Source organism: Streptopelia decaocto, assembly GCF_964273445.1.
Source record: "Streptopelia decaocto genome assembly, chromosome: 1".
In the NCBI taxonomy this organism is placed as follows: Eukaryota; Metazoa; Chordata; class Aves; order Columbiformes; family Columbidae; genus Streptopelia; species Streptopelia decaocto.
The window spans coordinates 111388595-111404064 of NC_138663.1; the positions used below are offsets into that span (position 1 = coordinate 111388595).

General features: G+C 36.6%; 1 protein-coding gene across 10 annotated transcripts in view; it reads right to left on the reverse strand.

Annotated features, from left to right (window-relative positions):
* DMD (dystrophin) overlaps positions 1 to 15470 on the reverse strand; it is a 1259796-nt gene that overhangs the window by 708438 nt on the left and 535888 nt on the right. For all 10 annotated transcript variants that reach the window (XM_082049442.1, XM_082049444.1, XM_082049438.1 and 7 more), the window contains 5 exons: positions 14576 to 14756; positions 9735 to 9880; positions 8558 to 8770; positions 4919 to 5032; positions 3230 to 3385 (listed from right to left, as the gene is read on the reverse strand). In XM_082049442.1, coding sequence (XP_081905568.1) covers positions 3230 to 3385; positions 4919 to 5032; positions 8558 to 8770; positions 9735 to 9880; positions 14576 to 14756 — 810 coding nt within the window. The remainder of the gene's footprint in view (positions 1 to 3229; positions 3386 to 4918; positions 5033 to 8557; positions 8771 to 9734; positions 9881 to 14575; positions 14757 to 15470) is intronic.

Sequence of the window (15470 nt, forward strand, 5' to 3'; positions counted from 1 at the left end):
TACACATGTGTATGCATTCTTTTGTTAGTGAGTCGCTGCTGTGCAGAATGAGTTTTCAATGATCCTATAGCAAGATTCTATGCCATACGCTGAGGTCCTCAGAAAATAAATCTGAAAAAACATCACTCCATGACTATCTTCTAAAAGATGTTAAAAGAACCATCACAGGAGATCTTGAAAGTGCACTCAAGTATAAAATCAGAGGCTTTTGAGCTGTAAAGTCAGATAACCTTCAAACCAGTTTGAATACAACTTGCCAGGGAACAAAGCAAAATGCATATCTTTCTTTTACTGATGAACTAATTATTGGATCACTCAAAAAGGTGTATATCCTAAAGAGAGGTAAATTTAAAAAGTAATCTTGTACTGGAAGAAGCTATTTTAAAGGGAAAAATACTTTTCTAAATCCCTTGCCGATCACTATATAGGGGTCATATAACTTATATAGCTCAGGTATAGAACTAGATGATCTTTAAGGTCCTTCCGAACTCAAACCATTCTATAATTATATGAATTGTGCATCAACTTCTTAAAATAGTGTGTAAATGATTAAGCCATTGGCTGAGCCATATTTCAATGGTATAAAGAAGTTTGCAACAAAAACAACTGGTTGCACTAGAGCCATTTTTCAAAGTTGGGTTTGCCGAGCTGATCGCTCTGATATCCTGCACTGTGATGCTACTTCAGTAAATGTTATTTTTGGTATCATCAGGAGGAAATGTGTCTTAGTATTTGTGTTTTCTGATTGTTACTGGTTTCATTACACACCTTTGAGGACTGGCTGTTAAACATAAATGTTGTTCTGCACAAATATTGTTTTACAGAACAAAAGAGAGTGACAATAAAAAAAGTCACGTTCAACAAGTATGAATGCAGAAACATACATGGTCCTACTAAATTCCCTCTTCCTCAGTCACAGCACCAGAAAAGAGGGTAATCTCCCATCACGTGGAAAGAGAATCTGAATGCCAATTGTTAGCTCTCACAATTCTATTAACTGCATGTATATCAACCCAAGCTGATTTTCCAAACTCTTTCACAAAATCCCCATAAGCCAAAAGGTGAGCCAGTGAGGAAGAACAAAGGCCTGACTGAAGAGAGAAATTTGGCTGGAATTCAGGGAAAAAAGAAGAGTTTATGACCTTTTGAAGAAGGGGCAGGAAAATCAGGAGGACTACAAAGGATGTCACAAGGTTATGCAGGGAGAAAATTAGAAGGGCCAAAGCCCAACTAGAGCTCAATTTGGCTACTGCTGTAGAAGACAATAAAAAAATGTTTCTATAAGTACATTACCAACAGAAAAAGGGTGAAGAAGAATACCCATCCTTTAGCAGACATGGGAGGAAACAAAGTGACAAAGGCTGTGTAAAAGACTGAGGTAGTCAATGCCTTCTTTGCCTCAATCTTTAATAGTAAGACCAGTTGTTCTTGGGATACCCAGCCCCCTGAGCTAGAAGACACAGACATGGAACAGAATGAAGCCCAAATAATCCAAGGGGAAATGGTTAGCGACCTGCTGCAACACTTAGACCCACACAAGTCTACTATACCAGAGGAGAGGGCTGGAAGAAGTGCTCATCAACCCACTTTCAATTATTTATCAGCAGCCCTGGATAACTGGGCAGGTCCTAGTGCACTGGAGGTTGGCAAGTAAGACATCCATCTACAAGAAGAACTGAAAGGAGGATCCAGGGTACTACAGGACTGTCAGTCTGACCTCGGTGCTGGGGGAGGGCATGGATTGCCATATTGAGTGGCATCATGTGGCACATACAGGACAACCACGTGATCAGGATGAGTCAACACAGGTTTATGAAAGGCAGGTCCTGCTTGACCAACCTGATCTTCTTCTGTGACAAGGTGACCCTCTTAGTAGATGAGGGAAATGCTGTGGTTGTTGTTTACCTAGACTTTAGTAAAGCCTTTGACAGCATTTCCCACAGCATTCTCCTGCAGAAATTGGCTGCTCGTGACTTGGATGGCACTACTCTTTGCTGGGTAAAACACTGGCTGGATGGCCCAACCCAAAGATTTGTGGTGAATAGAGTTGAATCCAGCTGGTGGACAGTCACAAGTGGTGTTCCCCAGGGATCAGAATTGAGACCAGCTCTGTTTAATCTCTTTATCAATGATCTGGATGACGGGATCTAGTGTACCATCAGTGAGAGTTTGCAGATGACACCAAGTTGGGTGGGAGTGTTAATCTGCTGGGGGGTAGGAAGGCTCTACAGAGAGATTTGGACTGGCTGGATCAATGGGCCAAGGCCAATTGTATGAAGTTCAACAAGGCCAAGTGCCAGGTCCTGTGCTTGGGTCACAACAACCCCAGGCAGCACTACAGACTTAGAGAAGAGTGGCTGGAAAGCTGCCTGGCAGAAAGGGATGTGGGAGTGCTGATCAACAGTGGTTGAATATGAGCCAGCAGTGTGTCCAGATGGACAAGAAGACTAGCAGCATCCTGGCTTTTATCAGTAATAGTGTGGCCAGTAGGTCTGGGGCAGTCATCATCTCCCTGTACTTGGCACTGGTGAGGCTGCACCTTGAATCCTGTGTTCTGTTTTGGGCCCCTCACTACAAGACAGACATTGAGGTGCTGGAGAGAGTGCAGACAAGATCGGTGAAGGGGCTGGAGAACAAGTCTGATGAGGAGTGGTTGAGGGAACTGGGGCAGTTTAGCCTTGAGAAAAGAAGTGTCTACAACTACTTGAAGGAGGTCGTAGCAAGGTGGGTGTCAGTCTCTTTTCCCAAGTACCAGGTGATAGGACAAGAAGAAATGGCCTCAAGTTGTGCCAGGAGGAATTATTATAAATTCACTACTTTAGCATGTTATTTCACTTAGAGTAATGGCAAGAAAGTACAACAACACAAAATAAAATGCAACAGGTGAAATATAGGACTTGATTTTTTGGCAAATGCTTATGCTTATATACCAGTTTCAGAAACCTAGTTTTGCAGGAGCCATAAATCACATTGCTGTTAAGATCTAAGATACCAGTACATAAATTTGTTATGAAAAATAGTAAGATACTGTATTATAATATGAAGAGATATACTTCATACGTATTGCTACATGCTAAATAGAATTTCTAAAACAGAATTTTAATTAATGGGAACCAAATGTGTCTAAACGTAGTTTCATTTCTACTTGATATGCATAGAAGGACAAATTCTGCCGATGGGAAATCTGATTATTAATTTAAAATGAACCACTCAGAAGGAGATTTCATACCTGTTGGCAAATGTGTTCCCATTGAACATTGAGCTCCTTTAGTTCTGTCTCTATTCTGGAAGCAAATTCTGGCTCTGCTTCACTCTTTATTTTCTTCCCAACCTCATTAACACTGTTCAAACTTGGCTGGATTGTCTGGATATCATTTACTAAAGCCTAGAAGAACAGCAGAATATTAGGTAAGCAGCATTCACACAAAATTTCAGATATACTATCCCTGTCAAATTGTGTCTACATGAGATTCTGACATGTCTTTGGTTCAGACCTCTAGTCAAATGAACACAATTTACCGACTTAACCATGAAAATAAATTTTAAAAGGATGAGCAGCTGCAATGTGGTAAGCTATTCTATATCAGATAACGTTCATTTGCAAAATACGTAACGAAGTTTTAACTGCTATGTATAGACTATATATATACAGATAAGTATAGTGTTCTATTCTATGTATTATATCTATTACAATACCTAGATCTTTGAGTCATATTTGCACAAGAGCATCCAATCATCATAGTGGAAAAGTATTTGTGCACCCATCTTATTAACTGTGCCAGTATTAAACTTGGATTGTTAATTCACCTGATAACGTGATCTGAATGGTGATATTCTTTGGTTATGTCTAATTATCAGAATTATATTTTTGTTTGAATATTATTTAAATCCTGAGGTAGTTCTAAATTGCCACCTCCAATTTTATTTCCTAAGGCCTTCTTAAGTACTGAAGATGTTAAACTGGGCTTCCTACACAGTAGAAAAGGCTGGAAGCATAAACACATAAAAGATGATTAAGATTTTGGTATCTTTACTACATATTTGACAGTAATGGCTAATATTTGTGCAAACTCTTCACAAATTCAGGTGACAAATTCTAAAGGAGTTACATATAACTTACTGCTCCATAGAGACAAGAGATGTCCTATACAATTTATAGTAATTTTTATTTAAATAAGGGGTAAGAGAGAAAGTCCGAGGAGTTCCTAAGTTCTGTAAGATCAATATGTATGTTTCATTATATTTACACATCCTGCCAACACGCTTACAGAACTTGTAAATTCCACTGAACACACAGACAGAGACTATCATAGATTACAAGATTCACTGCTCTTACACACTCTGTTGAGACAGGCAGAAGAATTTGTAAACCTTGTGACAGAAGTGGCAATACTTCATGATGCTTTAAAACTCTGTTGGGACAAAATCCTGGAACTTGTAAGTTTAGTGGAAAAAAAAATGGTTATAACTCACAATACTTACAAGTTCTTTCGGCACTGTCACAAAAGCTTGTAAATCACATGTGAATAATAGACACAGAAAAAGCTCTTCTGGCTTATATTATGCAGTTTATAACAAATACACATGCAAAGTTTGTAAACTCAACAAAGTACATAGTAATTGAGGAGGCTACTAACTTTTTATTTGCTGCAACTACCCTTTTTGATGTTGCACTCCTGCTATAAATGCATAATGATACTGTGAATGTATGCCTCCTCTCTGTATTGAAGTTTCCCGTTTTTTTAACAGAATTTTCCTTCAAACCCAGGAAATGCAGTAGGTTCAAATACATTGCAGAGGACGACCTCCTTACAACATGAATTTATTTTTAGGAAAACTAATAATTTCTGCAATTTCTGTATAAGCTAGGCTTATAGAGAAGAACTGAATAATTGTCAAGCAGGCAGGTAATACTCACTGTACATTGATCAAGTTGCTTTTCCAGTGCTTCTGAATCACCAAGGGCAGGCCACTCTTCCTTCAGAAAAACATCTACTTCAGCCATCCACTTCTTCAGTGTTTTAGTGTCATTCTGTTTATTAAAAAGACATTTTATTGCATTGCAAAGAACCTGACTGGCAATAGCATAATTCATCCTGGCACTGCAACTAAAACTCAATGCAATGTAATTTCAAGATTATTGAACTATCTGAAAAATACAAACACAGCAAACAAGCAAAACCAATTTTATCTAGGGCTGTCATAGACTCTTTTGCCTGCACTCTGACCATTTCTGCCCAAGCTTAATGTGTCTACAAGCAGGCAACTTTCTGGCTCTCAAGTTTCTGCCTTCCAAATCTCATTTGTGTTTAGATGATGCATGAGTGTTCATTGGTTTCTTGTATGGCTTCAGACTACTCATACTTGGCAATTAATTCAGAGTCACCTATCAAATCCTCCTGTGTTTCAATTTGTGGGTCCCTTCCAACTCAGGAAATTCTATGAATTTAAATTTCAGGCTCCTTTTGGAAATTTCATGTTCTATTGCCTATTTCTCTACCACAACACAACACAGAAAGACTCTCTTACTACTCCGAATGAAAAAAACAAAACAAAACAAAACAAAAAACAAAACAACAAAAGAAAAACCAAAGAACCAGTACTGAAACAGTAATTGAAACAGATTCACTTCAGAAACTAAAATCATGTAATGATTCAATGAATCATTTCAGATAAGGATTCTCAATTACTGTCTCTAGCAGCAGAGTATTTGTAATCAGTAATATGCTTTTGCTGAATGCAAAGTTGAATTAAAGCACTAAAAAGGAGTTCATAAGAATACAGGCTGTGCCCTAAAATGTGTACAAAAATGCCTTAGCAGCTATTACAAGACAGGTAACCAAAGGGAACATTTTCCAAACATGCTTGGTATATTTAATAACAGCAGGCTAACATGGAAAATGAACTGAATTAATAAGAATAATCATACAGAAATTATCCTTATATTTCAGAATGGCAATTAACAAAACACTGTTGAAATGTCTAGTGTGCATTCCATTATCATTGAGTAAAAATAGTTCAGAATCATATTTCATGATGACACCTTAATACCATTAAACGAATACTTTAAGCATAGTTCATTAATGCTGCAAAATATAGATCTGATGGGATTTACAGTCTCCAGTTAATGATGAAGATCGAGTGTATGACTTGCATTTTGAATCAGACTGTAAATGCATTTTATTTGTCAACACTGATTTCCTTCATAATTCTTCCATAAATTGCAACAGAGAAAACAATTGTCTGGAAGAAAAATCGTTCAAGGAGTTGAAAAGACAATGATTTTTGTATTAACTGTGTACTACAGTGACTTCAGCAATAAATATAAAGGCTAAGATTTGTATGCAACAATAGCTCACATAGCTTCAAAAATATGTGTTCTACAGAGAGTGGTCATGATGTTCAGGACTTTCTGCTTTTAAGAGCAGTGGGGGAACCTGTAAACCTCTACCCAGAAAATTCACGGGGGAAAAAAAAGACAAATATTTTAATTTCTCAAGAAAAGTATATTGCTCTGTTTTGTGCAATTGCAAATATTTAATTATATTATTGACAAAACCACTTTTCAGTTTTCGTATTTATATCAGGTTTATGTGGCAAGGTTTTGGCAGCAAGGGTGACCTCTTAGAGGAGAGGTCAGGTTCTGCCCCTGTGCTGGGTACAGGCAGTATCAGCTGCCTCCAATGGACCCATCACAGGACACAGCTGACCCCATGGTCACTAGTGACAACTCTGTGATAATACAGTTAAGAAAGGTCAAAACCACCAGATAGACAAGGGAGGAAAGAAGTGAGAAACAGCTCTGCAGATGCCAAGGTGAGTGAAGAAAGGAGGAGAGGAGTTGCTTCAGCTGCCAGAGCAGAGATTCCTCTACAGCCTGTGGTGATGCAGGCTGTCCTCCTACATACCATGGAGGTCGATGGTAGAGCAGATACCCACTCTGCCACCTGTGGAGGAACCCTGTGTCTGAGCAGCTGGATGTGCCCTAAAGGAAGCTGCATCTCATGGAGAGCTCACACAGGAGCAGGTGTTTCCTGAAGCACTGCAGAGTATGGGAGGGCCCAGGCTGGAGCAGGAGAAAGGAGTGAGGAGGAAGTGGCAGAGAGGAGCTGGTATGGACCAATTGCAGTCCTTGTTCCTCATCCCCCTGGACCCCTTGGTGGGAGATGAGACAAGAGTGAAGCAATAGAGCACTGCCTAGTAGAAGGAGGAAGGGAGGAAGGTGTTGTCTTATTTGTTTTTTTGTTGTTGTTGGTTTTGGGTTGGTTGGTTGGTTTTTTTCTGTTTTTCACTACCCAAATCTATTTTCACTGGCAATAAATGAAATCAGCTTTACCCACGTTGTTTCTGTTTTGCCAGTGATGGTAACTGGTAAGCAATCTCCCTGTCTTTATCTCAATCCAAGAGCTCTTCCATCCTATTTTCTCCCTCTGTCCTGCTGAGAACAGGGACTGAGAGAGCAGCTGGGAGGGCATCTGGCTGCTGGCCAAGGTTATCCCACCATGTCTTTAAACTGCATTCCAAGCTAAATTATAAATGGTACTGATAAAATGTTTCCTCCTTTTTCTGTCCATTTTGCTTATTTAAAAACTGATCAAGAGTAACAAAATAATGAGTACTTTTTTATTCTCTTTTTTTTTTTTCCTACACAAGCAGAGGTGAAAGAATACTTTGGCAAAAAAAAAAAAAAAAATCCTGATCAGATAACTCTATTGAATTAGACTTGTATTATAATTCACAATGTGGAGCTAATTATGTATAATGTTTTAATACCAGCAAACCGAAGCCAAGGACAAAAATATTTCATGTTACAAATAGAAGAAATACAGAGAGACAACACTGAGAAGAAACACACAGTGAGAACACAGCTTTGAGTACAGCTGCAGGACCTCCACCTTCAGAACTTTCTTTGTGATATCCCCCATGAGAATGCAAGTGTTTGTTTGTGGAGGGGGCAGGAGAGTAAAAGCATATTAAAAAACACAAAAATACTTCCTCAATTTTTGTGATTGGTTAATCTGAATTCATCTGAAACCTGTTCCCTGAAGTTATATAGAAATAGAACAGGAATATGTTAAAAATGGACATATTTTAAACCTTACAACATCTAAGTCATAGACATGCCCTGTAATGCTGATACACGTGATTTAAAAATAAGAATAAATAGGAGATCCTCACAATAAGAGAAACATTCCAAATACCTGAAATTCACACAACTGTGTAAGTAATGCACATTCCTCCTTTCTGGCAACTACCACATTACAAAGTACTTCAATCATGTAAGTTAATCCTTTAAAGTCAGTATGGTTAGAGCTACTTCAGCTGCATGAAAAAGAATTTCAGCTACATTGGAAAAGTAAGCAGAGGAATATTAGTAGTAATTTCACTGAAATCAAAGTTAAGTTTTGTCATTGAAACAACACAGGCAGAAACAGTCATAAAATCAGGATTCAAAGTAAAATCTTGGACCCATCGAAATCAAGTGAAATGCATGCTGTGCCATTCTCGTGGCCACAAGCTACCACATAGTAGAGGAGTCTGAAAAAGTTTATTTAACCTGGAATCGCTGGAGTTTAGTCATACGCTCCTCAAGTTTCTGGCAATGTTCCACCAGCTGCGCTGATAATTTCTTCCAGCGGCCAAGGATCACCTCAATTTCCGATCGATATTTCTGGCTGACTTCTGCAGGGGCTTTCCTGGACATGTCTTCCACAGTTGTGCTGAGATAGTTCAGGCCTTTTTGCTGCTCTTGCAGAGAGCTTTGCAGAGCCTATGAATAAGAAGCAGATAGTATCCTGATTCATGTGTTGGATAATTCTCTTTGTTTCACAAAGGTAGGTGAGACTGCTGAAGAAAGAACTGAAAACTAAAAATGTAGGTCACCTTTGCTAAAACATCCAATGACATACTCTACTGAGAAATTTTGAATTGCTTTGCTCACACAAACTATGAAGTAGAATTTTTAGTTGAACTGAGAATATAACCAGCAGTGTTTATACTTGTTAATAGAGGTTAGCCACATACACTTCATTAATTCAAGATAGGAATTTACTATGGCTCTAATGATTACACTTTCAAAAGAATCAGACTATACATAAAGGAAAAGAATACATTTATAACTGCTTCTTAGATATAAAGTTTTTGATAAGTTCTCCTCCAAACTTTTGCCCAAATTTGCTGCATCTAACTTTTTTTTTTCCTATATTCTACATTTTTTTTCTGCATGTGCATTGCTATTTGCATCAAATGACATGCTGATTAGCCATCCAATAGTAGAACAATAACAAACATTGAAATGCAGGAAAAGTTTGTACCCACTGGCAAAACTTATTCCACATTTGTGACTGCTTGTAAATTCAACAGGAAATCTGACAAAGCACATGCTGCATTTTGCAAATCACAGTTGTTTCCATGGCAGCACTGGAAATTGAAATGAGCTAAACCTATACTTAATTACCAGAGCTATTGTCAAAGGGATATTTTATATATCATAGGGAAAAACAAAGTCCTTTTTTTTAACATGTTTGATATCTTATAAAATTCGTTTTAACGGTGAAGAACACTTTCACTCCTTTAACTTTAGTTATCAGTTTAAGTATCTACCATCTGCTGAAGCCCTTGGCTTGGTGTAATTTACTCAAGATATGTAAGATCAGCAAGCTCATGCCGACTTTGCATTCAGTTCCTCTCAACTTTTCATCCGAGATGTTTGCTCCCACAGCCTGACCACTCACCTTGAGCTCCCTGAGTCTCTGCTCCATGATTTCATATTCAGCAACTGCAACCTGAGGCATGGAGAGTTTAGTTTCTGACTGCTGGATCCACACAAGTACAGTGGTCATTGTCTCTCTGTAGCGTTCAGGAGGCAAACTGTCAAAAACTACATTCCACAGGGAAGAAAAAGGGAAGAGATACAATAATTTTGTGCTTCATTATTTGGTTTACCGACATAAATTGTTTGATAAATATCGAGCCTTACTGAAGTCAATGACTATTTTGCAACCAATTGCATCAGGCCCAGTATGTCCATATCAAAATTTTCCAAAAATTGTGGAAAGATAAAATTTTTGAGGAATGAATGCACTCATTCTAATGTTTTTGCTATCCCTGTCATTTTATCAGTTGTGTGTCATTTGACTGTCTTGTTACAGATCACATGACAACTTATATGGCAAAGACAACTAGTTTAAATTCGTGTTTAGAAAACAACAAACTAACCACCGCACTTAACCAAAAATCTAATTTCAGAAATGCAGTAAAAAACAGCATTCCCTTTTATGACCCATGTGTGTGTTTAATGTTTCTGTTCAAGTAAAATGTTCTGTTTAAGACATCTGTTAAAAACTTAGAAAATTAATCTTTCTTCTGCATTAAAGTTGAACTTTATTGCACTGTGCTTATTGTGCCAACATTACAGCTGCTGTAAATAAACAACATCTGGCACACGCATGAGCAACTCATTAGCAGAGATACTCCCTCTGCCCTCAATAACAGTTGGCTCTATACTCATTGAGAAAAGTAAAGACAAATAGCATGTCTGGTTGGAAATGAAACATTTCCAACTTGTACCACATAATAATGAAGTAATTAAAAGCTAAAAAAAATGTGACACCTATTTGTATTTCCTGTATGTCTCTGGTGTTTCAGAAGAAACTGTACTGAGAAATGATATAATTGTCCAAAAAGTAATTTTCACGAATAACATGGCTGACGTTTTTAAGTGCAAGCTTGCTTACATCCTCATACAGCTATGCTTGGCAGAACTCACTTCAGATTTTAACCTAATTTTTTAGTTGATCAGCAGAATGCTACTTGAAACAAAACTTCTACTTTCAGTTAGACATCATAACAACATACCAAAATCAGGGCAATTCAAGCTCCCTCTCTCTCTTGTGGAGTGTGCACATTGTATGGTATACTTTCCTCTTATAAAATTCTTGGCTGATCAGATTTACCACATACATCTAGGGATTTACAAAACATAGGACTTTCCCTTGTGATCTGTTTTCTCTACGCAGAAAGCAATAGTAATACATGCTTGGAAACACAGAAAGCAAGCATTTTCCATCTTATCAAATAGCATTTAAAATATTTTTATTTCCTTAATGAGATGTACATTGTCTTTGACTCACTTAATCCAAACAATGCCTACATAGAATAGAACATGCATTTAAACACATCACTGCAAATGAATAGAGATATTATTTCAAGAGCTTGGATATGTTAAAGCGGTATACATCTCTTAATCTGCAGTTTCATTTAGAAATCTGAGACTAAGTTCAGTATTGTTATGCAATGTTTGACTTCTATAAATAATTTTATCCTTTAAATGAAAAACAAATCTTAGGACTAAGGTATGACTTCAGGCAGCTATATAAAAAAAATAGCTATTTTCAGTAGTAGAGACAAGCATCGTGGAACAGGTAAAACACAAGATTTGTTGTTACAGCAAACTCCACCAAAATGCATGAAGTGCTTATCCTGAAAGTTTGCCAACAATAATAATTTTAAAGCCATCCAAACACTGCAAACATTTTGTCCAATTTTAACAAATTATGTTCTCTACTCTTTGAAGGACTAAATAAGAGCTGAAGTGGGATCACAGATGTTGATTTAATCAAGCTAGTGACTTTCTGATTTCATTATTAAATATTCCATTTAAAAGCTGTTTTAAGTCAGTGAAACAATAGTTTTCCTATTTCACTTTTACAGATCACTAGTAGTGAAATACTACTTTTCAATGCCTTTCACCTAGCTACAGTTCTTGGGGCTTAGGTGTGGGTTTGTTTTGTTTTGAGGGGAGAGTTGTTTGTGCTTTTTTTTTTTTTTTCCTGACAATCTGTCAACATTTCATCCACAAGGATGCATATTTTACATATATTAACATCTTTTTGGATGGCATTCAAGAAGAGTCTATATTGCTTTTGCAACTCATGATGTCAATGGTGAGAATTCAGTCAAACAGTGGGATTCACGTTACCTAATTTTAGTTGTCTAAATAATCTAAGGCATTTATGGTCTCTCTGTGGGCAGCGTACATCTCTAATTTCCCTGTGCTGATAACATGAAGACACATCCAGACCTGTTTATTTTTGTCCTAAAATTTACTTTGTGATACTAATGTTTGTGGATTAAAGTCCTTAAGATAACCACAATGCATTAATATGGATTCTGCTTTATTATATGAAAGACTGAATTGGTAGTCAAAAAGACATAGCATGTCCACAAACCAAGCTACAGCTGAACTAGGCTCATGACAGAACCATATAACAAAATATCACAGAGGGAAAATATAAATATGTTACTGTGAAAAATCAGAATACTGTTCCCAACCCATAACAGGAAAATGCTGCTGGATTAATCTATTCCACTAGTAGAGAATACATTTTGATGTGACCAATGTTATAAACCTCGAGAACTGAAAGGCAAACACATTTACAGTGGCATATTTATTTTAGAGAAAGTGCTTAAATTTGCAAATACCACATGCAGATAGACATTTGTTTAGCATATATTTTTAATAAGTAGAAATATTTAAACCTGTGAAAATAGCTTTCCAAATAAGTAAAACACATTCACTCACTTTTCCTTCCAGCTTTTTTTTGTGAACAGATTTCCCAGCCAAAATTATTTTCCCAAATCAGAAATGAAATGAGAATACAATTATCTCAACAGCTATCAAATGACATCGGATATGTTGCAATGTGTACCTCCTACAGTCAGGACAAATCCCATGATTGTGAAAGAAGAAGAAAGGCAATGAATATAGTCTATGGGATCATTTCAGTAAAGAATTATTCCCTTAAATGAATGAACTAGATTGAATCGCGTGTATTTCCCATAAAAAAATCTCATCAGTAGTAACTGCGTTGTTCAAAACCATGGTGGTTTTCTCACAATTGTGTTTTGCTTATTTTGTAATACAAATATTTGAAGCTGTTCATCCGTCTTTATATTGATACCTTCACAAAATCTGTGATTCCCGTCTCCCACATCTTTCAACAGAAATTCTGAAAGTGGAATCGTAAGGAATCTTGTACAAAACATAATTTATGTTCTGCAAGTGCTTTAACACTTTCAGTTATTTTATTTATTAACCTCTTAAAAGAAATAGAAGGGAAGCTCTTCTCCAGTTCTACAAGATCTAATGTCATACTAAATACCTTTTAAAGATACACATTTTTTAGGTGTTTTTATTTCCTATCCTTATAAATTTTCACTTTTACCACAGAGGAAAAGGATAAATGATCCTCCAAAGTAGAGGACATTATCACATACACATTCATTTCACAGGTTTCTTTTCCCTTTTGATTTTTATTTAAATAAAAAATAATTACCTGAGGAAATGAATGCAACAGAAAAATTAAATGACTTACATATTACTTATTATTTTAATATTTTCTCACAAACATCCCAGCTATATCTTCAACTCAAAAGGCACCTTCAAAGAAAGGTAAGCAAATTTTATCACTCAAAACATAACAATTAATATTATTGCTACTAAATCATAGTTTAGGTCTTAAGAAAAAATTGCAGCTCTGAAATGGATAGAATGCTTGCTTACATTATTTTCTTCTACAAGTACACAATGATTGGTGAAAGACCATTATAAGTATCATAACAATTTTGCTATTGGTATGGCACATTTGCCTTTTATTTCTTCACTTCTCCTATGCACCATCACCTCTTCCATTTGCATCTGTGTGCATGTGTGAAATAAGCACAACAGCACAATAATGCAGTTGTGGATGAAAAACAAATCAAAATCTCTTCACGAAAGAATTTAGGAGGAATACTATAAAGATCCACTAGAAGGAGCTAGCGTTATGTCTGGTTTCAAAACAGTACACTCATTTACAGATATCATTGGTTTAAGAGGCAAATAATCTCTTTGCTGGTGAGAAAAAATAAATTTATATTTTTATCCTATACTTTATTTTTTAATTTCATAATCAAACACAGAAAGGGTATAGTAGTCACTAGCATGCTACATATCTTCAATAAGAAATAAAGTCAACTTTCTCTTTTGGTAGAAACTTTTCCCTCTCTTGAAAAGTGTGTTTTATTACAAATATTGTAAATAATGTTATAACTAGCAGTCATATATTCTGTGTTACAAAACCAGAATATTTTGTCACATGATGAAAAACTAGATAACCTAAAGCAGATTCTCTCTTTGATTAGCTTTATGGAGTTACATTTCTATTTTAAGAAAATTTAAGCAGATTCTCTCCTGCAAATGAAGTCTCTCTCCTCTCTACTGACAGACATAGACAACCCCACCTCATAATCTGAGTAAACATAAAAAGCTTTACGTTGCTAAAACATATCAATAGATCTGTCCATAAATATGCTAACAAGAGATTTGATGGTAGAACTACATTGAGTATAATCTTTGCCTCTGAGTACTACACTGATAATTTCTGAAAGACTGACTCAATCGCAAAAAAGACCACCTAAATTGTACTACTGGTTTAGCATGAGAAAAGCAAATACTAAAGCAGGAAAGCAAAATATAGACACGTATTCTTTGCATGCTAGTCAGGTAAATTGACTTCTTGTCATGAACACTTACTGGTCTGTAGCTGCTTTTCTCTGGCATTCATGTCAGCAAGTATTTGTTTGAAATGGCTGGTAAAAGCAGCAAGGTCAGCATCCAGAAACACCGGCCCTTGTTCTTTCTCTTTGAGCACCTGACTTTGAGCCTTTAGCCTTTCAATTTGGGGCTGAAGGGTTGACATTCGGATGATTTCGTCCTGCATGTTTGAACAAAAACATCAAGATAAAGCTGGCCAACAAATGAAATCACTAGTGCCATGAAATCAGTGCTGTTTCAACGCACATTACACAACTGTTTTGCTTCCCACTACACCAGTTACTGTAAGAACAAATTCAACTTTTTAAATGGTTTCTTCCAATTGATACCCCTGCTCCCAATATGATTTTCTTACCATTGTTTTAAGTCACTTTCAAATGACATTATGACATTAGTAGTGTAACATTCAAAGAAAACAAGATAGAGAGTACATTAAAAATCCATGCCTGAGAAGCATCCTTTTCACATTGAGCTGGGGAGATAAAACTTCTTCATTTCCCATAATCCTGGACCCAGCTCTGTTAGATTATGTGCAGGCTAAATAACATGAAGTAAAAAAAGGTGAAGATGTACAGTGATTTCTAGCAGCCCCACAGTAACACACTATAGGTTGAGGTCATGCTATTATACCTTCAGGAGACCTTGTGCACACTATGACACTTGCAACCACTAAACAAAAATAAATGAGGAAAGTAAACCAAGTGTACGGTTTATAGTAGAGCTGCTCTAACAGAAGCTTTCTTCAAGAAAACTGAGAAGCCCTGTAAGCACAATGACAGCTTGGAAATGCCTAAAAATAGAATAGCATAGATCTAAATTGGAGGTTCAAACATTATTTTCAGTTTGAGAGCTTTTGGAACCTGGCATTTCATAA